The 25659-nt window shown below is 40.4% G+C and overlaps 1 protein-coding gene across 1 annotated transcript in view; it reads right to left on the bottom strand.

Annotated features, from left to right (window-relative positions):
- The window catches only part of Znf277 (zinc finger protein 277), a 115911-nt gene that overhangs the window by 47349 nt on the left and 42903 nt on the right, over positions 1–25659 (bottom strand). Inside the window, exons 2-3 of the mRNA XM_052185915.1 lie at positions 8476–8677; positions 336–424 (exon numbers count right to left, since the gene is read on the bottom strand). Coding sequence (XP_052041875.1) covers positions 336–424; positions 8476–8677 — 291 coding nt within the window. The remainder of the gene's footprint in view (positions 1–335; positions 425–8475; positions 8678–25659) is intronic.

Here is a 25659-nt window from a genome sequence, read left to right as displayed (position 1 = left end):
CCCAGAGATGGTGGATCCCTGGAGTTTGATGGCCAGCGAATTGTGCCAATTGGTGGTTACAGGCTCAGTGAAAGAGTCTGTCTCAAAAAGTAAGGTAAAGAGTAATAGCGACCAATGCTGGCTTGCAGCTTACACTTACACACACACACACACACACACACACACACACACAGTGTGCATGTCCATTAGTATCTGGTATAGTTCTGATAAAGCAATATGAAAACATCAGTTTAATTCCAGCAATCAAGTGAGAGCAAGTGCAAAGTGCAATTTAAGAGAGTGAGATTATTTTCCTGAATTTTTGATTTATGTGGACAGTCAAGACATGCACTTACCAAATGGAGCTGTGGAATTGATTCTTATCACGCTGCAAAAATCTGTGATGGGCTGTTCAGTGAACCTCTTCCTCCAATATAAAATGTACCTAAGAAATTACATTCAAAAGGATGAGGAGAATCAATATACACCTATTAAAATGATAGGATCATACAAGAATGTCTAATTACCTCCACTCCAAAAAGCAGATGTTAAATGATACTGCTAAAGAATCTGTGAAGAAAAAGGCAGCAAGGGAGTGCAGACATATGAGATAAATATTTAATAAAATCAAACTATCCTATAAAGGCTTGAAAATGATTAAATCTCACTATTTTGAAATTCAATAAATAGATACGTAAGAAAGCAAAAATGAAGCTGGGCAGTGGTGGGGCACGCCTTTAATCCCAGCACTTAGGAGGCAGAGGCAGGCAGATTTCTGAGTTTGAGGCCAGCCTGGTCTACAGAGTGAGTTCCAGGACAGCCAGGGCTATACAGAGAAACCCTGTCTCCGGGGGGGGGGAAGAAAGAAAGACAGACAGACAGACAGAAAGAAAGAAAGAAAGAAAGAAAGAAAGAAAGAAAGGAAAGCAAAAACGAGTTTTTGTTGGTTGGTTTGTTTGAGGCAGGCTCTTCTATAGCCTTGAGCATGCTTTTTTGTTAATGCTAGCCTTCAACTACTGATTTTTTGCCCTCTACCTTCTGAGTTCTGGAATTGTAGGTAAGGGCTATTACACGTGGTTAAAGTGAATTATTTTAATGTGATAGTAAAGTTTTCTAGAATGGCATTATAGTTTACATGCATTTAAAATGTAAGAATCAGGGGCTTAGAGCAGTCAGAGAAGGGCATGTTCTGTCAGAGGAGTCTGGCTTGTGGCGTCCCAGGACCCACAGGGTGACTCAGGCATCTACAACTCGTGTTATGGGACCTGATGCTCTCTTCTGTCCTTGTAGGTACGCAGGCACACATGAAGGTAAAACAACCATACATACAAAATAAAATTAATTTTAAAACAATTTCAGGAATCGAATAGGCTTATGATATCCAATGAAGGGCAGACTGAGCAGTCATCTTTTGCAAAGGTCAGTGTAGTAAGATAATAGGATACATCCAACATCTGCATAATTAGACAGAACGTCTGAATGCCCACACCGTGTCTAAAATAAATCAGATGTAGCCTTTGGAAAACAGCTGAGCTACACACTTTATATTTAATGAGCAGAGTTAGAAGTAGCATATGGGCTCAACTTAAAAGCAAATCATAACCCAGCCCTGTGCATGTGCTGGAAGACAAAGAAAAATGCAACCAAGCAGCTTCTCCTTCAGTTTATTTATAATAACAATATTATGAATTATCATGCTACCTCACAGACCAGAGGGCATCAACAGGGGAATGTGTGTGGCCTTCTTCATGAGGAGAGAGGACACGGGACGACTGACCTGACAAGTGATTGTCTATTGGACTACACGAATTAGATAAGAAAAGCAAGTTACACCAAAGAGCCAAAGCTTCATGAAGAGACGAGATTTCCTGAGACACTGGAGGAACATAGAAAGCGTAGGGACTGGACATTTCAATTGGTTTGATACAGCACCTCGCAGTGGGTTGCCAGAACAGGCTCAGAGCCAATGCTGCAGGGCTGTGGGAGAGTGCTTGGAGGGTTGAGGGGTCGGTCTCCAGGCAGGCCGCACCTCCCCACATCTGTTTTCCTTTCATTCTTCCATTAGGGTATTCGTCACCATCAGGGTGCTCTGAGACAGGGTGTTAATGGGTTAGGAGAGAGTCTGTGTTGAGAGATCTGAGTAAACCAGAGGACCAAGAGATGAACTAGGAAGTAAATAAAAACAGACAACAACAAGCAGAATAGGAGGATAAGGAAGAGAAGAGATGGCTGCGAAGAGGATAGGACCACACAATTCAGTCCTGCCCCTCTACCTACCCTGACAATCTGAACGTGGAGGAGGAGGAATGCTCCTCACACAGCAATTCATCCACAGATCAGTGACAGTGTTAACTCTGGCTCAGCTTTAATTACAAAACCAGCACAGATCCATCATTATTCCATGGCTAACTCACTGGCTTTCATCTGCCTTAGAAGCAAGAAGGGACAGCATATCCATCACTGTAGAAATGTATCTACAAAGAGATAAAGCGCCATTTCCTGGGTCAACTTCAGCACTTTCCACTCTGTTACACTGCGTAGCTATTTCTGTTCTCTATTAGTTGACTATCCTGTCCTGGAAAAGGGGATGGGACAGAGGGAAAAAGAAAGGCAGGAAACTCAGAGCTGGGCAGCCGGGCTCAATCAGTAAAATATTTGCCACCCAGACCTGAGTTCAAATACCTATCATCCATATATAAGCTGTGCATCCACATCTGTACACCCCAGTGCTGGGGCTGGTGGGAGGTGCACGGATATAAGCCAATCTCTTGAGTTTACTGAGCAGCCAGCCTAGCCGAAACAAGGAACTCCACGTTCACTGAGCAACTCCACGTCCACTGAGGTGGAGAGCAGTGGTGAAAGACACCTTGTGTTGACCTGTGACCTCCATATGTGTATGCATACAAGCAAGTACACAGCATACAGACACACACTCATACACACACACTGGGAAGAGGTTTGGGAATGGTCTGCTCAGCACATTGTTTACTGCAATGTGGTGACATGGATAAAATATATACATATACATACACACACACACACACACACACACACACACACACACACATATATGATAGAACCTGTGTTAGAGATGTCAAGAAAGAATAGGACCTGACTTGTTTCTTCAAACTGAAATATACAGATACTTGTGTTCATGCAATCAAATCTATATATGGCAGGGCCAGGTGCCTGAGATAACTGACTTATCAAGATAGAAGAGCGTCAAGTTTTCATGGCTACCAATACAAAAGACCAAGAAGAGTTCCCTTAGCTCCCCACACATACAATCTAAGTAAAGCTGACGACAGTACCCAGTCTCATACAATACTAATTCAATTTTTGACCCTCAGCCTGTTAAAGCAGTGAGAACTCTGCCTACACGGGCTGCTCGGTTTTGGAAGATGTTCACAGACCTGTGAAATCATCTATGGGAAACAGTCTAAGCAGATGTTTGGAGAGTGTGGACCCTAGTGACTGAACCACGCAGTGAACTATTGTGACTCATTTTCTAATGAAAAGTCAAAACATTTTTCTCCTTATGCTAGAGTGTAAGTACTGTCTTAAACTGATCTTAAACTGGAAGCCATTGTGCTTTATAAGGAGGAGTGTTTGGCACTCAGGGGCATGACTCTGAACTAGTTTACTCATTTGCATATGAATTGTTATTGATGATTAAGTATGTTGGTGCAGGTAGAGTTCCACATCCCAAGTCCTGGTTGTTCATAAACAGTAGTGTGAAGAAAGGAACTCATTTACACATGGTTACAGGAACAAAGATATTTTGTCAGAATAACTGTCTACAACAACCAAAATGGCAGTGACATTTTGTAAAAGAAATAATAAAGTAAAAAGAAAGAAAAGAGGAAATGATACTGCAGTCCTAGCTCTCTGGGAATGAAGTGGGGGAATGATTTTTGATATGAGCAGATATAGAACTATATATAAGTCTGAATGAGAGGTAGCATCCTATTTCTAATGAGCACATTATATAACTGTAGTCAGCAGTGGGAATGGCTCCTAATTGCCTACATACAGATTGAAAGTTGTTACCAGCTGCTGTGGCTACCGATTTGGAACACCATGATGGGGCAAAAGGTGCAAAGTATCCCCCTATCCTGCTGAGGAAACAATGACCCGATTCCAATGGTCTGTAGTCCAGTCTTGAAGGTCTTCAAGGTTTGAGTACTACACCTTTCATGAGACGGATAATATCAAATGCTTCTGCTGTGTGAGCGATTGCTTCAAGGCTATAAGCACAGGGAAACAGATCCTAGCTTGAAATGAATGAAGATCTCAGGGAGATCCTGCCAGGCAGAAGCTCAGATTCTTAAGGCCTGCCTCAGACCTGATGGGGCCGGAGATGCCATAGAGCTCACAGCTAGGTTGAACGTCACTTTACTAGTCTGCAGACAAGTCCTCCGGAATCTTAGAGATGATGCTTTTCAGATCCATCTCTAGCACTATCTGAGATGTTGGTAAGCACCTCTGGGAGTGTGCTGGGGAGATAAGTAAGGACCAACATTGTTATCTGGGTCTTCTTTTCCTCATTAAAGAAAGGGTGACAACATCAAATAAAAGCAAAACAGAATCACAAATCATCACACAACTTAAAGGCACAAACACGCTCCATACACTATGTTAAAAACAACTTCAATTGCTACATATATTTGAACCTAAGCTTACATTTGAGTTTGGAAATAGCCAAAACACATAGTAGTATCTTTGCAGTTTTTAACCCAAACTAAGGGGTATTCCTTTTTATATTCTGTTGTGGTTATTACAGATACTCAGAGAAATTCTATTCAAATGAGAAACAGCTTAATGACAGGTCCTCAACAAACCTCTTGTCCCAGCCCAAAATTAGAATGTATTTTTTAGAGTTATGATTATGTAGTACTGGTTAACTTCATTTCCTACTTCTCTAGTTAATTCAGAGTTACAGTCATCGCTACTTAATACATAAAGGCTGCTATGAAATACATGGTATGAATTCTTTATTGAGACGGCAGTCAAAATAGCATTTCACACTTTATTAACAAGTCATTAAAGTAATTGGTAAGTCATGAGCAAATGCTTTTGTTGAAAAGAACTTCAAATCGTAGCTCCTGGAGCTCTTTTCACATACAAGAAAACCTTTGTAGTAGCATCTTGCATATTAGACCGCCACTACAGTTTGCATGTATACTGATAAAGGTATGAACGTTTAAGATATGGGTGCTAGCCAAGTAGCACTGAATAAATGGAACCTAAAAAATTGCGGAGTTAACATTTATCTTCTGGCACAATTCTATCTACTAAAGAAGGCTGGAAGAAAATAGCTCATTCTAAATAACTGTAAAGTGGCCTCAAAGGGGAGATTTTCAGGTTTGTGTTGTTTTTATTTTCTCTACCCTAGGAAGTTTTGTACTTACGTTTGTTTCAATAAAAAAATGTCAAATATGTTTCATATGAAAATTTATAGCTTATTTCTTATAAAACACAGAGCAATGGTGAAGTGGTGGTTTATCTCTGTAACTCTAGCATTTAAAAGTCTGAAGCAATTGGAATAAGAGCTTGAGGCCATCCTGGGCTACACAGTGAGACCTTGTTGAAATAAAATAAAATAAAGTATGAACTAATCCCATTTCATTTCTATTATCTAAAAGCCTTTATAGTTTGTACTTAGAAGGATCAGATTTTCTGTGAGAAGAATTCATGCATGTCAGCTGAAGCTCTTCTCTGTTGTGACCTTCCAATCCCTTCATAGCTTCTTCTCTGAAAGCTGGAGTAAGTCACATAGTTTTGAGCCAATTGTACTTGGAACTTAACTGATCAAATCATCAATGTCTGTTCTAGAGAAGGACTTTTAGTTACATTAAATTATAGGAGGTTATTCAAAGAAGACTGGATATATTAAAAATGTTCTTGCTGGGAGGTTTTAATTCCAGCCCTCAGGAGGCAGAGGCAGGTGGATCTCTGAATTCAAGGGAAGCTTAGTCTACTGAATGAGTTCCAGGACAGCCAGGACTACACAGAGAAACGGTGTCTCAGAAAAACAAAACAACAACAAAACAACAAAATGTTCTTTTAAGAAATGAAGAGTTTACTTAGACACACTGTTGGTCCATTCAAAATAATCTTATTTATTACTTCCTGAGAATGAAATTTTCATTTAATTACATTTAAAATACATGTTACCTACACATTCTTCTAGAAAGCACCTACACTTGACATATATTTTTCTTTCATTGGAAAGAACCCAGATGTCCCTCAACAGAGAAATGGATACAGAAAATGTGGTATATTTACACTATGGAATATGACTCAGCTATTAAAAACAGTGACTTCATAAAATTCTTAGGCAAGTGGGTGGAACTGGAGAATGTCATCCTGAGTGAGGTGATCCAATCACAAAAGAACACACATGGTATGTACTCACTGATAAGCGGATATTAGTCCAGAAGCTTGGAATACCCAAGAAACAATTCACATATCAAATGATGCCCAAGAAGAAGGAAGGAGTGGCCCCTGGTCCTAGAAAGGCTCAGTGCAACAGTGTAGGGGAATACCAGGATAGGGAAGTGGGAAGGGGTGGATTGGGGAACAGAGGGAGGGAAGAGGGCTTATGGGACTTTCGGAGAGGGGGATCCAGGAAAGGGGAAATCATTTGAAATGTAAATAAAGAATATATCGAATAAAAAAAATAAAAAAAACCCCAACTAACCCCCCCCAAAAAACCAAAAACAAAAAAAAATCCCTAAAGCATCCATTTTACTATTGAACTGCACATAGTGACTGTTCTCTTTTTTCTTTTTTTTTGAGGGTTTTTGTTGTTGCTGTTGTTGTTGTTGTTGTTTTTTCGAGACTGGGTTTCTCTGTATAGCCTTGGCTGTCCTGGAACTCACTCTGTAGACCAGGCTGGCCTCGAACTCAGAAATCCGCCAACCTCTGCCTCCCAAGTGCTGGGATTAAAGGTGTGCGCCACCACCGCCTGGCGACTGTTCTCAACATGTACAGATTGATTCCTAAGCCCTGAGACCTAGCTAAGTAACTTGATTGTTCTGCCCATATATGAACAATAAGATTAATGTCAATAGGAGATTAATAATTACAAATACAGTCACTTTATCCTACATAAACACAAAAGAGAAAAAACAAATTTTGATCTAAACATTCCTCAGATTTTAAGGGCAGAAGAGAAAGTTTTAACACTTCTCAGTTACCACTGATAGCTGTACTTTCCTGCAGTTCACAAGGAGTAATGTTTGTTTATATGGCGCAAGAGTAAACAAATCATTTTATAGCAAAGAGAAGCTGTGTAAAAATAAGACATGCCCATTTAATATTCCTGTCATCATTACTTGGGAAGAAAAGAACTGGAAAATGTCTAGCTTAAGAAGCATCTTAAATGAACAGATTTAAATAAATACATCTTGAAAAAAGTCTATGTTGCAAAGCTCTCATAATACGCCGCCAGCCATCCTGACCATTTCTCTCTAATTTAAAAATAGAGAATAACAAATGAGGAGAAACACAATGAAAACATGCAAGAAATTAGTTTAGCAGTTGGTGACATACATTATTCAGATTTCCTTGCTCTGTCCTATGAGCAGGCAACATCAAAGTCTGGTAAAAAAAAATAACCACACTTAGTGGCTATAGGTCCCATATATACACAGAAGGCATGTTACATACATTCTGTGTTAGTGTCAGGCAGCTGGGAAGGACATCAGAAACTGAGAACAGCTGGATTACCCCCCACTACCCACCACTACCACCACCACCACCAGGAAAGCTGGTGATTCCAGCCTCAAACAAACTGTCTTTCTAAAGACCTAGATAATATGGAACCTTGGATGAAATTTTCTTAAAAGTTAAATCTTATAAATAAGTGATAACTAGGTTCTTAAACTAGTATAAAGCTGCACTGATAACTAAAGCTATGGCTGCAACTGCAATTTCATCAGTAATCGAAATACAGATACATTTTGGCTCTCCTATATCAGACAGGAAGCACATCACAGGCGGTGCTACTTGCATCTGACAGGCCACGGACCAGTGCTTACATTAACCTGCTTATTATTAACCCGTCACAAGGCTAAGAGGTTCCCTGGCTGGCGTTCCAGTCCCGCCTTGTTCCCATGGCCTCTCTACTGCTAATAGTAAGCCTGCTGCTTTGGAAGACCAGTGGCAAGAACAGGGCTGCTCGCTGGCAATGACGTGGGTGGACTGAGAGTTAGCATTGACGGTATAGTGCTGAGGTGACGCTCTACAGTAACTACCCAAGTCAGCAACTCTCTGAGGGCTCCTTAGTAGCAAAGGTACTTCATGTTTTAGTTGATCATAATTTACAAGCTCATTGACAAAAGATTATAATTAAAAAAAAAAAAACCTAAGAAAAAAAATCCCCAACATGACAACATGACCTTCCATAGCTGTATAGAGATTACCGTCTACCTAGGCTATACCATCCTCCAGTCAAGAAGGACTTATTTCATAGGCAAAACCAAAACTTACCTTTGGAAATCTGCAACGAGCTTCACGTCAGCTATGACAGTCTTATGCTCGATAATCATGTGCTTCAAAAGTTTGTCTTGTTGAGCCATGGGAAAATGTTCTTCACAGAAAATACAAGGCACAGATGGAGGCCCTTCTAAAGCGGCGGAGCCACCTGGACTCTCTGGCAGGGAAAGCGGCTCCAGGATACAGTCTTTACTGTCTGTGAGAGGCACAAAGGAGGAAGAAAGAAAAGCTGAAACCAACTCTTAATCTTTACACGGATGATTTCTTACCTTTTGCAATGAAAGGAGCCTGGAGACATTTTATATACTTTTTTTTTTTTTTTTGGCTTTTTGGATTTGGTTTTTTTCGAGACAGGGTTTCTCTGTGTAGCCCTGGCTGTCCTGGAACTCACTCTGCAGACCAGGCTGGCCTTGAACTCAGAAATCCGTCTGCCTCTGCCTCCCAGAGTGCTGGGATTACAGGTGTGCACCACCACTGCCCGGCTGGCATTTTATATACTTCAAAAAAAAAAAAAAAAACCAAAGTACATAGTACACAGTACATAGTACCAGAGAGAACCTTGCTGTTATTCATATCACAGCCACAGCCACACTGCAACAGAACTTGGAGCCCTGCCCTTTGCTCGAATGGGGGAAAGCCACGTGTGGAAGTAGCTGTTGAAGTGTCCGTCTTGGGTCCTGGCCAGTGGCTGCAGTTCTGAGTACTAGCAAGCGGAATCAGCAGCAGCTGGGTTAGGGTCCTGAGTGAGCACGTGACTTAGTAAGCCTCCACACAGCTCGTGCCAGCCTCGTGCTAACACATCTGAAAACCCCCTCATTTCTAATCCCAAGCCATGTAAAGAACACACTTCCTATACTGGCTTGAAACAGCGTGTGCTAGTGACCGAGGTAGCAATCTCCGTGTTCTGTCATTTGCTCATTACACAATTGTGTGTTACGTGAATCACCTTTTGTGAGCCGGGTGATGGAGAGTATACACACAGTAACACTTTCCTCAGCTGTTCTAGTCCTGTTCCTTATACCGCTACAGTATCTGCAAGTGCTTTAGGGTCTCCACGTATGATTTCAGGGCTTCAGACCAAGGCAGTTGTGTCAGGCCAAGGCTGAGCCCTAGACCTGCCGTCTTATTCCAGTTCTTGAGTGGTAGTAACCGCTGATGGAAACTAGGGTCGGCTTTTGTGTTTGCAGAAGGAAAGGGACCTTTCCTCAGAAAGAGGAAACTGCCGGCTTGACGGTGCAGGCCTGTCAGAGCTAGCTGAGAGGCTGAGGCAGGACGAGCTCAAGTTCAAATGTGGCTGGGGCTACAGAGCAAGCTCAAGGTTAGCCTGGGCAACTTACTGAGATCCCGCCTCAGAATCAAAAGTAAACAGAGGGCTGGAGATACAGGTTAGTGATGGGGAGCTTGCTTAGCGTATATGAGGCATCGCTGCCAATCCCCAGAATTAGAAAAAGTTATTCTACAGTTGAATTTTGGAACTAGGTTAATGCCAATATTTTATTAGACTTTGTAATTTTTACTCTTACCTATCACTCAAGCCACTCTTAATTGAGTAATATTAAAGCACTTACTGGCACACTGCTGAACATGGGCCAAGAATCACACAAGTCCCGTAGACTTAACAAACATCAATCAGAGTATATATATTTACAAGTGCAGGCCTTCTGTTCAGGACTGCACAGTATGAGCCTTCTCAGCAAGGTTCAAGTGCTCACAGTTTGTTAAAAGGTACCAATAAGTTAACAGGATAAAGAGATAAAGGATCAAGAGAATGTGACAACAGACATTCAGGAAAAGCTAGAAGCAGGATGGCTCACAGAATGGCTGGAGACGGAAGTGTCCCACAGGAGAAGATTTTTAGCATCCCACCCTCACACACTCTAGTCATATTAAAGTCTGTTAAATCAGACTGATCATATATGTTCATAGATTCTGTATTAGTGCAGAATTCTGTATTAGGAAGGTATTGAGCAAACCGGCACTAGTAGAGTACTTAAAACATATAAGTGCTTTGAAAGTACTATTAATGTAATTGCTGTTAGCAGTCCTCTGCCTGCAAAGGACCATGGTGGCATATCCAGTGGGTAGTGGTTAATCCAGATACTAGCCATGTCAACTCCATCTCAAGGCTCAGGGAACATCATGGGAGAGGGTCCAAAAAGGACTTCCAAGCTGGAGGATGAGGCAGAGTGCTGAGACACACTGCCTTCTGGGTATGACATGGCCGGGACCAGGGCAGCTGTGCTTATCCACCAAAGATCAAGCCAGTTATCGCCCTAGCATGAAGGAGAGAGAGGCTCAAGAGGCCCCTCTCCTAGCTAAGGAGCTGTTGGTAGCTGTTGAGGGGAAGATAAGTCAGTTTTCCTTTGGAGTGTGGCCCCTGCTAGGTTGCCCTTGCTCTGGCGGATGGTCTCACACTTACTAGGGCAACACCAATGGGACTTAGAGAGTTATTAAAAAAGAGGAGCAGGAGGAGGAGAAGGAGGAGGAGGATATGAAGCTGAGAGCCGTGCTGGGAGTGGTTCTGAAGGGAGAGGAAGAAAGGAGTTAGGGGTGAATAGGATCGAAATCTATTGTATACATGTATGGAATTGTCAACTGGTGAAAGAGTCTTAATTAAGAAAACAGCTGTTGGGAGGGGGGATGGGATAGGGAGTTTCCAGAGGGGAGACCTGGAAGGGGAGAACAGTTGAAATGTATATAAAGAAAATATTCAAGAAAAAAAAGAAAGAAAACAGCTGTCTTAAAGACAATGCTAGCAAACATAACCTGACAGAGACATAACCAGCCCCATTTACGTTCCCCCACAATGTGACTGGGGTATTAGTAAGTTCCTTTTGTCTGAAAACAAGCATATGGTAATAGCAACCATCACCACCATCAGGAAGGAACTTTGGCATTTACCCCTGGTAAATACCCAGTGGTGCTCTGGGGCATTTCCTCAATCCTAGCATGCCAGCCATTCTGTAAAGTTATTCTAATCTCATCTTCCAGATGACAGAATTGAGAAAGGAAAAGTGAAAAGTAATAGTTTATGAATACGGTTCAATCTGAACTCAAATATGTTATTCTGTTCCTGGTACCCAGAGACATTTTCCGACTTGAATTCTCCTTCAACACCTACTTGCACTGCTGTTTTGAAAGCGTGTGTATTTATAAGCCACTTTGAATTTACGTGCGTTCCCCAGTGTCCTGATACCACCTCTACTGGCAGCTTTTGTTCCATGTTCAGTATCCTACATTTTCTTCCATGATTGTTTTTATTTTTATTTTTTTTCCCAAAGGATTTCCTGTAAACTCTGGTCTTCTGTGTTTTGCTTTCTTCCCTTTCTATGGTTAATGCCCAGCTTTTTTCCCTCAAGTTACTCCTGAGTGGACAGACAGAAAAGTCACATGTACCAAAACAGAATTACCAGCCATGGCAAAGGAATGGGAGTGAAATCATGAATGTGGAGGAACCTGACATTTGTAAATTACTGGAAAGGGGGACTGGAGTTACTCTATATAAGGAAGCAGCAGGCTGAGCAAGCCAATGTGGAGGAAGCGAGTGAACTGCCCTCCTCCATGACCTCTGCATCAGCTCTGGCCTCCAGGTACTCCAGCTTGAGTTCTTGTCCTGGATTCCTTCACAATGATGGACTAGATGTGGACGTATAAGCCAAATAACCCTTCCCTCCCCAGCTTGCCTCTGGTCATAGTGCTTTGCTGCAGCAGTAGAAACTCTAACTAAGACAGGGGCTCTCTATGAATGGGAGTGTCAGGAAGAGAGCAAACGCTTAGGTTGTAAGAGAAGGATGGGCAATCAGTACCATCTCAGAAGTTACATGTTCCTCTCTGAGTTGGTAGGCACAAAGAAGAACTGGGCACTCCATGTGATGAGCTTGGACTGCCGTGTTTGCCAGCTTCTGTTCTCCAAGGTTCCCCACCACCGGGACTGACCTGCTCCATCTCTCCATGCATCACTGTTACCATTTACACATGTATCTCAACTACTATGTTTGTCCGTGAACTCCAGGTCAAGGGCTTATTTTTATATGTCTTGTGTAGACTACTGAGGCTGGAACAAAGTTGGTATTTGACAAATGTTTGTTAAATGAAGACATGAAAGAAGGAATACCAGCCAGAGGTCCTTTGAACTAGAGTTCTAATGTTAAGTTTCTAGGAAAGTCCCATTTTAGGAAACACCTGTGCCTGTCTTTAGTGGAACTTTTTCTGCTTGGAATTAAGGATAGTCCAGCTGTATTTACAGCTTGATCTTGGGCCTTGGCATAACAGGCACAATGATGATTAGTAATGATTAAAAATGGAAATGAATTCTAAGCTGGAAATGAGCATTAGTCAGTGTACCAGTTACAATTGATCCGTCTTTGTTTTTCTGTTGATCTGTCTTATTCTTTCTGTTGAGATGAGGTCTCCCTCTGTAGCTCAGACTGACCTCAAGCCCTTGCTTAGCCTTGGTATGTTACATTTTATTGGAATTTAACTTTTAAAAACATTTTTCATGAAAGAAAGGATGCCTTACAGCAAAGAACAAGCAGCATTTGGAATGCATAGTAGATTACAATATTCCACAAGGAAGTTTATATGGAAGAGACCTTGGCCCTGACTACAGGCTTCAGAGCAGAGCAAATGATTCTAAGTGAGTTCCATTTCCTGTAGCTATCTCTTTCTTCCTGGTGTTGTGAGTCAAACCCAGGGCCTTGCATGTTGGAGAATTTTTTTAAAAACACTGATTTCAAGTCCTCAAGGTTACACGGAAAAAGTACAGTTATACCAAGTAGAAATCCCTACACTGCTCCATGGAAACCAATGACTCCCAACATTAGCAATGTGAATATCTTGAACTCAGTAGCAAGTGTGGGAATCTTAACTACCAGAACAGGCTATACATTAGGTAGCAAGGCAAAAGATAGTCTATTTTTTCCCCAAAGAGTGCCGTCAAATACTAAGTGCTGGGTCAGTAAATTTAACTCCCTTATCATGTCTAACAGTTGTAATGAATATCAGATCTACATTTTAATGCATGGCAAAAAAAGCAAATAGATATAGTAATATACAACCCATTGCTACCATGGCTTCAAATCCTCAAAACCAGAAGGAAGATCTGCACATCCAGCTCCTTTGAGCAAAGAGGCAAAAGCACCTTAGAAATTCTGCTTTGGCTCCAAACTCACTTCACATGTATATTACAAACTACAGCAAGCTATCTGGTCTAGTTCTTGCTTCCAATATTAACCATCCAGATGAACTATTTAAAAAACAAACAAACAAACAAATAACCTCCATCTCCAGGAAGATTTGAAGAGATCCTATGCTGAGTATTGATGGATTTATTGACTCAAGGATAAGAGCTCAAAATGTCAAATGATTACTCTCCTGATAGTGTTTCTTCAAGCTGAACGCCCATGTGAGTCATCCTGTGATTTTGTTAGAGTATGATTCAGTAGCTATGGCAGCCATGGAAATATGCCATTCAAATCTGCTGCTGCCACAAGAGAAATTCAAGTGTACTCTGCAATGCCACTTGTAAGGGCAACAGTTTACAACAAGCGGTTGATACCTGACACATGTAAGAAGTCCCTTAACCCAGTAACAGAACAGAACAAACCCAGATTAAAAAGCTGGTCAAGGGACTTCAACAGACACTTCTCCAAGGAAGATAAATAAATAGTCAGCAGGTATAAGAAAAGGGACTCAACATTGTTATTAGGGAAATTCAAAACACAATGAGATTAGATTTTAAACTTGTTATATGATGGCCACTAGAAAAACAAAAAGTAAAACAAGAAAACAGTTTAAAGCTTCCAGAAAACATCAGAAACTGATTGGTCACAGATCCCTGTCTTCCTGCTTCTGCTTATTTATCCCAAAGAAGGAAAGACAAGATTTGGAAGATGTGTCTGGGCTGTTCCCATGCTCACTGAAGTATAAGATAGAATAATGAGGAGATAACTGAGGGATAGATAATCTCAGAGAACACTATTCAGTCTTTAAAAAGTGAATTTGAGGCCTATAGGGGGCTAACCCAGGTAAGGGCACTTGTGCCCAAGCCTGATAACCTAAGTTTATCCCCTGAGGCCCACATTGTGGAAGGAGAAAACCAACTCCCATAAATTGTATTCTGAACTCCATATGTAGGCTGTGGCACACACCACACAGGGCCACACATGGATGAACACACACACACACACACACACACACACACACACACACACGTAATGACAAGGGGGAGAATCCATGATATGCTACAACATGGAGGAAAAAACCTTTTGGGCATCATTAACCAGGAACAGGTAAGCACTGTGTGATTCTACGTACCTATGGTGTCTAATGGTAGACAAACTCACAGGAATACATGCAATGGTGGTGATAAGGGGGCGAGGAGTGGGAACTCGGGTGCCTAGGTTCTATGCATCTAGGATGAAGATGCAAATGCTGAGGATATGTGCTGCACAGCAACATGAAGATAGTGGTAATAGGAGGTTACGTTTTGTTATGTGGGGAGATTTCATGCAATAGATTTTAAAATCAAGTTGAAAAAAGAGAGAAGTCACTGAAGTAAACGCTGGAAGACATAAACTATTAACTCTATTTACAGTGACATGGTTATATCATCTCAGCCTTTTTCTATTACTTATAATCCCTCTGGAAAAAGAGTCCTAAGAGTTAAATGAGGGACTTAATGGACAGCCACAGACATGGATGCCATACATATAAACTCAAAAAAAGCCCAACCTTCTGTTTGAAAGGCAAGCGAGCAGCGTGTTATTAGGAGTCAGAGTGTTCTATTGCTTTCTGTTGCTGTGATAAAGAGCTCGACCCAAATCAACCCGTGGAGGGAAGGATTTATCTGGCTTCCATGTCCTGATCATGACCCATCATGAAGTGAACTGAAGGCAGGAATGAGATGACAGGAACAGAGTAGGGGCCAGTGAGGAGTGCCGCTTACCAGCTTGCTCTTCACGCTTGGTCTGCCTCCTTCTTGTACAACCGAGGGCCATCTGCCCAGGGCTGGCATCACCCACACTGGGCTGAAGCCTCCTCCCACATCAATCACTAATACCCCATGGACCTGCCAATAGGTCAGTTTAATAAGCATTTTCTTAGTTGAGGTTCTGTCTTCTCAGATGACTCTGCTGAGTCATGTTGACAAAAAAGTGAACTAGTGCATAGAATTATTGCTCTTTACAATGGGGAGGTATCTCAAGATGAAGTGCTCAAAAGCTAAACTGTTCTTATTTCTACTGACAGTGGCTGTATATCTGAGATGGAGTGAGATGGGTAACATTTGCACCGATACACACACACACAGACACACACAGACACACACACACACATACATACATAAATACATACTATATATGTATATGTACATATATATATGTACACACATACATAAATACATACATATATATGTACATATATGTATGTACACACACACACAGACACAGACACACATACACACACACACACATATATATACTAGCTCAACAATTGTCAAACAGTCCTGAGGGCCTAACTGGAATGTCTGCCTCAGTTATAGCCACAGTTTCAAAGGGCTCTTGATCTGCTCATCTATAACTGGAGGCTATCATCCTTGTGGGCACTAAGCTATTAGCATGCAGACAGAGGGCTATGCATTAAGATTCTAGTGTGTTTCACTAACTTAAACCACCAAGCATAGCTGCTGAGTCATATTAGATTTCACATACTAATTCAGAAGTTGGGATTAATAGGCACACAAATGATTTAGACTGTCTAGTTTTCTGAGTTCAATATAAAACTGTATTTAAGGTTATATACATGTGTAATTTTCTTGAAAGAAGGCCTTTTGATTCTTTTTTTTTTTTATAGTAAATACAGTTTTATTTGCTAATCAGTTATAGCATGTTTTAGAACTATACAAAACAGCCTGGTACAGTGGTCCATGTCTTAATCACAAACACTTCTAGTACTCTGGAGGCAGAGGCAAAATGATTTCTCTCAGTTCTAGCACTACCAGGGGTACACAGAATTCATCTAAAAACAAATAAAAAGAACCAAAATAATAAAATAGAAACAAATAAAACAAAAGTGGATAAAATGACGTATATTATTATTGTAGGTGATTTTGACATATTTTTCCTACTTATTGAAGATCAAGTAACAAAAAAATAGAGACTACAAATTACTTTAGAGCTGGGCATGATAGTGTTCATCCTTAAAAACCAAAAAGTAACAAAACTCTTAAAAAAAACCCATTTATTTGATGCAATGTACATACATGAGTTGAGTGTTCTACTTAATGTTGGAAAAACAAATCCAAAGAAAATAGATTTACTAAGGCTGTAAGAGTCAAATTAATGAACTAGGAATGATTGCATCGGAGAGAATTAATTAATTCTGTATCCATTCCTCAATGGAGGATATATGGATACAGAAAATGTGGTATATATACACAATGGAGTACTATTCAGCAATTAAAAACAATGAATTCATGAATTTTTTTTAGGTAAATGGATGGAACTGGAAAATATCCTAAGCGAGGTAACACAACCACAAAAGAATACACATGGAATGCAATCATTGATAAGTGGATACTAATTAGCCCTGAAGCTCTGAATACTGAAGATACAATTAGCATATCAAATGATTCCCATGAAGAAGGAAGAAGAGGACCCTAATCCTGGAAAGGCTTGATCCAGCATAGTAGGGGAGTACCAGGACAGAGAAAAGGGAGGGGGAAAGATAGGAGAATGGATGGAGAGAAGAGGACTTATGGGACATATGGGGGGGGGGGGGGACTGGGAAAGGGGAAGGCTTTTAGAATGTAAACAAAGAATACAGAAAATAAATAAAAAAATAAAAAACAAAACAAAACAAAAAAAGAACAAAAAAAAAGTAAAAATGATTTGTTTAAAATAAATGAACCTGCCCCCTCCCTGCAAAGAAGAAGCTTAGGTATAAATAATCACAATTTAAATGAAACCTTTTTGCAAATATGAAAAGGTAGGAGTATTGCTAACTCTTTTGTTTTTTATAAGTGTATTTTTTTATTCGATATATTTTTATTTACATTTCAAATGATTTCCCCTTTTCTAGCCCCCCACTCCCCGGCCTTTTGATTCTTAAATGGTTTAGGGGAACTACAAAATGTTCAATAATCAGGAATCCTGTTTTTAATGATATTTTCTTTTAGGTGGTCTTCTAAACAGTTTATTTACAATGTAATATGAACCGTGTCTGCTAGCTTTTTGTTGTTATAATACATGAGAGAAACATAATGAACATATTTATTGTAGAGGTTAATGGACACTTGGTCCTTTGATTCTGTTTCTTAGGGTTGTGATGAAAATGCCCAGATGAAAGCAACGTAAAGGAAAAGGGTTGCTTTGCCTTGTAATTCCAGGTTACAGCCCACCACTGCAGGCGAGCCCAGGTGTCGAGAACTTATGGCAGCCGGTTTCACCCAGCTGATGTGCATGTATCATAGAGAGCTAAGGGGAGCCACGGAGAAGCTGTGTGGCCGATAGCACACAGTGACAGTCTTGCCTTAGCATCAGAGCTATCACCATGGCCAATCCCTCCAGAAATGCCCCATATTTCATTCTTATATGATCCTAAAGCCCTGTCTATCTACAGCATCCTGCTAGGATGGACTGGGAAGTCGGCTTTTTTTTTTTTTTTTTGAAGATCTCTTCTTTTTTGTTTGAAAAACTATCATCATGTTCAGGTGCTACTAAAATGTTCTTGGGTGTAAACTAGTAGAGTGGGGAGCCCCTCTTTTCCTTTCAGATTATGATTAGACTGGAGGGTTCCTTAGATGACACTGATCAAGGTCCTCTCCATCATTATACTAACAAAGTAACACAGAATCCCAGCCCCAAAATCTGGCTTCACTTTCCATTTTGTGGCACATGGTCTTTTGTTTTTATTTTTGTAAGTTTCAAAACTACCTAAGGGTGAAAATTTAGTGATTGAGATTTTGTCCCTCAGGCAACGTGGGTTAGAACTAAGTAGGAAACTAAATTGGATGCTAGTTTCATTTCTTGGTTATTGTAATGGCTAATTGTGCTTGTCAACTTTATTGGATAAAGAAATGCCCGAGGGCTGCAGAGACACAGAACAGCAAGTGCTCAGCAGCTAAGCGTGCTCTCAGAGTCCCAGAGTTGGTTCTCATCATCCATGCCAGGCATCGCACGGCTGCCAGGAACTTCAGTCTGCGGTTTCTGAGACTTTCTTTTGGCTTTTGTAGGCGCGTGGATGTATGTGTGCACAATGCATAAGCACACAGACACATAGACATATACAGACATAAAAAAATAAAGTAGGATGTAAAAAAAAAAACAACAACAACATGTCTGTGAGGTGTTTCCAGAGAGAATTAACTGCAGGGGGAGGCTCAGACTGAGTGTGGGTGGCCCCATTCCATGGGCTGAAGTCCAGAACTAACAAAAACAGGAATTGGCGAAAGCAAGCTGAGCACTGTTCGTCCCCCTTCCCTGTGCTTCCTGATCTATATAGATGGGAGGGAGGGGCTTCATGTCCCTGCTGCCGCAGACCCAGCCAGTCCTGCCACCATGGATTCCTTTCTATGACAGACTCTATCCTCAGACGGTGAGACTAGATAAACTCCCTCCCTTAAGTTTCTTCTTGTCAGCTATTTATTCACAGAAACAAGTAATGAACCTAGCTATAGAGTAACTATATTTCTGGGTAATACATGATACCTTCTTTTTTTAATTCACTAAAGAGGGAACTAGTCCTACCTCCCTGATCAGTGCACGAACAACATGAAAGCAGCAGCTGTTGGAAACCATACAAACCCATGACATTTTAAAGGAAATAAACTGCAGGAAGAGAAATGGCCCCAAACAAACCCTCCCTTATAATATGGTAAGCATCTCAGTCGTATACCATTTCCACTATGAAAACAGGCTTCAAAACATACCAGTGAATAAGTCTATCCATTTCCCTAGAAGCCACTTCTTCCTATTGGAATACTCACTGTCAACAGGAGATTTCAATTCTAAAAGTAGATGAAGGATCATACTATACATTATATAATTGCATTAAATATTCCTTCACATCTCAGATATTTCCTCTGCTGCTCCTACTCTACACTTTTAAAAATACCTCCAAGCACTTAAATTAAGGTTATCATTCTTCCTTTAATAGGGCCACCACCAGGGATGGTGAGGCACTAGGCGGAAGTCAAGGTGGGATGTGTGTGTGGTGCATTTTAGCATAACGGGTGCGAGATTCTTAGCGAGTACCTTACTTCACCTCTGCTTAGGTCTTATTTAGTCCAGGCCAGCTTTGAACTCCTAATCCTCTTGTCTTTACTTCCAAAGCACAGGCCTCAGCCACACCACCTGTTTTTGTTTTGCTGCGCTGTATTCGTTGTAAGTTCCCCTTTATTAGTAGAAGGCAGAATGACTTTTTGGTGGTAAAATTGTATAAACAACAATGCCAGACATTAAAATATTTTTTTTTGGTTGTTGTTTTTTTTTTTTTTTCCGAGACAGGGTTTCTCTGTGTAGCCCTGGCTATCCTGGAACTCACTCTGTAGACCAGGCTGGCCTTGAACTCAGAAATCCACCTGCCTCTGCCTCCCAGAGTGCTGGGATTATAGGCGTGTGCCACCACCGCCGGCCAGACATTAAAATCTTAACCTTAGCTAGTGGTAAATGTCATTAGTCATGAAAACTTAGAGCCAACAATGCCAGAGATCAGTGAAACAGAAGACACTGAAAAGCAAAGCCTTTGAAGGAAGAATGGGGAAAAAAGGTGATGACTGCTCTTATTCATTTAACTCTAATAAGAAAAACAATGGAAAGGCAAAAAGGCCAACTCTGACTCAGAAAAATCTGGTTGGTTAAATGGCCTTCCTTATTTATATATAGTATGTACACAAATGTCGTCCTACCAGAAACTTCATACACATTCACAGAAGGTATGTTTAGCATAATTTAATTTATTTAATTTGACAGGAAATTAGTTTAGAATCAGTAGTCTAGTCAATATTTTAATGGAATGGGCTGGCAGCTAGAAAATTATAAATTACCTATCTGATGTTCTCTTTTAAGTATAATTAGTGGTTTTGATAGAGTCATAAATTTTTTGTGGGACTAATATATCTCTATTTGCAAAATTAGATGACTAAGTCATATTTTTATTTCAGTGCTAGTGTCTTGATTAATACGAATAACTCTTTGTATGATCAGTTGTTTTTATAAGAACAAAAAAGGAACAATTTCCAGGCTCTAAAAGAATCCTGACATTAATAATGAATAGGCCTTCACACCAAAAGTCCTGCATATTACTTATTTACATTGTTTGAAAGGATGCGGAAAGGCCAAGCTCTGTTAAACATCTCTCTATAAAAACACCACATTAACTCCTAGAAAGAGTTAGTTTTTGTCTTTCTACTAAAGAGAAGATTCTTTGTTTTGTTGCTGACTTGTACATTTCTAATTTAGAATTAAGTCAAGTCCCGCTTTCAAATCAATATCTAATGTTGAGTATATTTTTCATTTGGATAAAAATCGTAGGTTATATTCTCTACTCTTTAGGCAAGCAATTTTTTACCATCTTATTCAGCAAATACCATGCCAATTCTAAGCTTAAGAAAATCTGCCCCAATTCCTTTTGACCTGTTATTGAGACGTTACAGTTAGCACGGGCTAATTCAGCCTCATTTCTTTAGAGGACAGCCTGTGACTACCATAGCAGAGATAGACAATCAGCATATTTGATGGACTATTCAGCACTGGCTACATCTACTGATGGTTAGCCCTAAGGGTTTTTTAATTGTTGAAATAGAAACAGGTCACATAGTAATAGCCTTCTTCACAATAAAGCATTGTTTAGGGCGGAAGGCTCTAAAAGCATCCATGTTGAAAAGTAATAAATTATCTCTTAGTCTTGGTATTTTAAAATAAAAACTTAAAGTTATAATTAATATTCAGTGTATCACCATAATATAGTACATTTTTCTCTAAAAACCAACACTTTTAGGCAAAGGCTATACAAGACTCAAGAAGCAAAGGAAAAAAAATCTGAGCTGCATTGCTCTCCAGGAACCCATGTTTCCCAGCAGGCTAGCTGCTCATGGCCACATCAACACAACTGAAACTGTCAAAAGCACTAAAGGAAGAACAAGGTAGGCAGAGCCCAGCCAACACAATGCTGATTGGCAAGTGGTTTGGTCTTACTTTATAACATTTTAAACAAATCCCGTTTCTTCAAGTTACCTGTTAGGATTTGGACTGCTTTAACACAGATATAGTTCTGAACAGCCTTTTAAGGCTTTTGTAAATCATGTAGCGTCAGTCAGTCAGAACTCTAAAGCATATTTTTCAATTCATTCATCTATTGAGTTATCACGTCTCCAGTGAAGTTCAGAATCACAAATCTTATCTCTTTGACATGTGATCTTCTTCTATTCCCCCATAACAGTATAATTACATATCTCACTATACCAGAAGGCCATCCTGAGGGGGTAGGGATGTGGCTTCCTTGGTAAAGTTCTTGTATAGGATGCACCAGGCCCTGTGTTTGAGCTTCAGCACTCCATAAGCTAGGCATTGAGGATGTATGCCAATGATCTAAGCACTGTGGCGATGGAGGTAGAAAGATATGACATTCAAGGTGATCACAGGTCACATAGGGATTCGGGATCACCTAGGATACATGAGACCCTGACTAAAAATATGAAAGATAACAAATGCTGAGGGAGTAAAATAATGTTGGATAATAGAAACAGTAAGAAGCAGGTTTTAGACTTGCCATTTCAGTGGGCTACCTTTCCTATATTTTATAGACAACATTACAAAAATGAATCCCCTAAAATGAAGCAAGTCTTATTTTTCTGAAAGAATGGGTATTTCAGTCAGCCCACACAGAACATTCTGTAATGACTAATATGACAATAACACTGAATTTCGCCAGCAGTTAATCCAACTAACACGGACTTAGGTAACGATGGCTAAATACAATCTTACTAAAAATGACACTAATGAATACCTTCAGTCATTTTGATTTTCAGTCAGTGACTATCAACCATGATGGTCCTTAGGAATCAACTCAGGAGCTTTCAAATCATGCTGATTTTTTTCATACAGAGATGCTAATGCAATTTCTTTAGGGTAGCGGAGACATGAAACAAACCACTGTTGTACCAAAAACCCATTATGATCAATTATGAGACTTTGTAAGTTAGCATAAGAAGATAAAAGTAGTTTTCTTTTGGGAGAAAAAGCATTTTATTTCAGAAGTGATATTTTGTAATAAATAAAACTGTATCTTACAGATAGTAAACTGACTAAAGAACATTTTATAAAATGTAAATAAACCATCACTTACTGACTTTTCTTCTTTAATGTCAGTTAGCTTTGTAGATGCTGGATACATAAAAGATCTTTGAGAACATCTGGTAAATTCTTGGGAGTCCCTCCTTGAGGCAAGGTGGAGCCTCAGGAACTGCTATCTTTTCTACCATCAAGCTTCCTACGGAAGCTGAACTTGTAGCTGTACACGGGAAGGGCATTGCTTTCCTGTGTAAAAAGCGTTCCTGACTGAGAGAGAGCTATTTTCTTTGGGCCAGATACTTAAAGTTAATAATAAAACTGATCTTCATTAAAAGTAATGCTCCCAAAGACCTATGTTTTGAGGATGAGAATATGCACCTAAATATTCAAGGATGTAAAAGTTCACCTGGCTGTATATGCAACAAGGTTTAACTGTCTACTGTTTATTAGGACTACTCTGCCATGAAGCTCCTCTGATTTTTGGTGATCTGTCATTTATTCTGTTCCCTTTGTAAGATCTGTTATTTTAATGTGTGGTTTTTCACAATGCAAAGTTTTTCAAGAATGCATATTCATTCGTATTAGAGTATGAACACATGGCAGAACACTTTTAGGGCAGGGTGCAATGGCACAGTCAAGGTATCTACTGGCCACTTCTGACAGCACAATTCAGCTTCTAGTCCACAGCGATTCAGAGAGGGTGGGTTAAAGAACTGGGGTATCCAATATATTAGACATGTGATTCAGAAACACTGCAGCACAACTGTTAGTGAGCAAGAAGGAAAAAATAATCAAGTCCCACCTGATGGATAAGAAAATTATTTTCCGGAAGCTTTGTTCCTTCTTAGAGAAGTGTCAGGACTGTTCCTGCTGCATGCACAAATGTTCATTATACCAAAGGACTGGACAGTTCACGGTTGCTACAGCAGCTGCAACTCAAGCCATTAAGGTTCTATCCCTCCCCATGCAACTTCGCTTCTTTTTAGCAATATCATGACAAATAGTATTTGGCTACCAAAGCACACTGTCCAACTAATTTTACTACTCCCCAAATCCAACTCAATAACTGCCATGCAGAGAGAATAAAAATGCTAACTACAGGAAGATAATGTGGCTTCCCTCAAGACCAATATGTCCAAGTCTTCAAGGTGCTGCCTCACAGAGTACAGATACCAAAGAGAATCAACCCTAAAAGTGAGGCAGTCCCCTGAAAACCCAGATTAGACAGGATCGTGCCATCCCAGCAGGCAAACATAGGCTCATTTTCTCTGCCAATTAAAGAATTAAAGGGCAGGAAAAAGGTGTCAGGAGAAATCTTGGACCATCCCAGTAGAGCCATCATATGATTCCTAGGAAATTGGCGTTCCCTCTCCGGGTTCTTTGTCTCACTGATAAAAGTATTTAAGACTGATCTCAAATGAAAGTTTGATGGCTATGGACTGAAAGGGAAGCCTGGGGACAGTTTATTAGAGTTTAAATGAAAAACCCCAAGGTAGGCAAAATTGTAATTATCCCAGTTGCCTGGAGGAGGAGCAGGAAGGTGACCCTGAGGTCACAACATGTCAGCAGCAGCTACGTGGAGGGATGTGGGAATGGGCCTTAGAAAATAGACATGTGACATGTATACCTTCCTCCTAAATCCTTGAAAGTAAGCTTTCTTCTTTGAAATTTAGCTTTCTTTCCTTTCTCTTTCTGTTTTCACACACAGTCTGTTTATCCGGCCAGCAGGGGAAGGGCTGTGATAATATATCTTCAATGAGAGGTATATTCCTTGGTGTATATCATTTATAGGAAAATTAAATGTAACAACATAGCAAATTATCACCAAATAGATTTGAATCTCTAGAAAGAGCATTTGGAATTCTCTGTGCTCATTTACATGGGTCTTAGGCTAGACCAGTTTAGTGCTTAGCTGGCCTTAGAAGAGGAAGAGCTGAGCTCCTGCTGCTGAGAACTTTAGTCACCCGAGGAAGTCTTAGGGAAGGTCTTCCTGGGTGAGCTACTCTGAGGGAATGGTGGTCTCAGAGCCACTTTCGGGATGGAGAAGTGTCACTAATAAAGAAAATGTTGTTTCTTTAAAATTTCAGATGTGTGCAACAATAACTGTAAGAATATAAAGAATTGTAATTGTATGTAGCCCTGGTTGTCCTGGAACTCTCTCAATAGAACAGGCCTCTGCTCACAGAGCTCTGCCTGCCTCTGCCTCTGCCCCCCCCCCCCGCCCCCCAGGGGCAGTGCTATGAGCTAGCATTAAAGGTGTGAGCTAGCATGTCCAGAAAAAAAACCCACAGTGCTGTCAATACTGCTAGCTTTTGGTGAAATGGTTGTTTTAACCATACAATAAAACTTAGAGCTTTCAACAATGGTGTCAATGGTCTTCATAGCTACATTTTATAATTACTTTCAAAAGTGAGTTCATGGAGTCTGCATGGGTCTTAGCTAGGTCCTCTGCATGTATGCTATGGTTATGTACTTGTGTCTTTGTGGGACTCCTAAGAGTGGGAATGGGAGCTGCTTCTGATTCTTTTGCCTGTTTGGGGGCCTTTCCTCTCACCTTGGGTTGCCTCATCCTGCCTTGATATGAGGGTTTGTGCCTGGTCTTCGTATATATTGTTATGTCACATTTCTTCTTTTCTGAAGGAAAAGAGAGGAGGAGTGGATCTGGGGGAGAAGAAGGAAGAGTTTTGGGGAGGGGAGGGGGTGGGAAACTGTACTCAGGATGAATACATGTGAGAGGAGGAAAAAACAACTTCACTATACTGGTAAAGTCTTTAATACTTGGAAGCTGTCACAGCTCTTACAAAAAACCAGCAAACAAGTGGATAATCAGCTCCCAAGCCCTTCATTTAAAACATTTATTATATTTTTAAATTATGTACGCAAATGTCTT

Source organism: Apodemus sylvaticus, chromosome 6, assembly GCF_947179515.1.
Source record: "Apodemus sylvaticus chromosome 6, mApoSyl1.1, whole genome shotgun sequence".
Classification (NCBI taxonomy): Eukaryota; Metazoa; Chordata; class Mammalia; order Rodentia; family Muridae; genus Apodemus; species Apodemus sylvaticus.
This window is presented reverse-complemented; position numbering and strand designations above follow the sequence as displayed.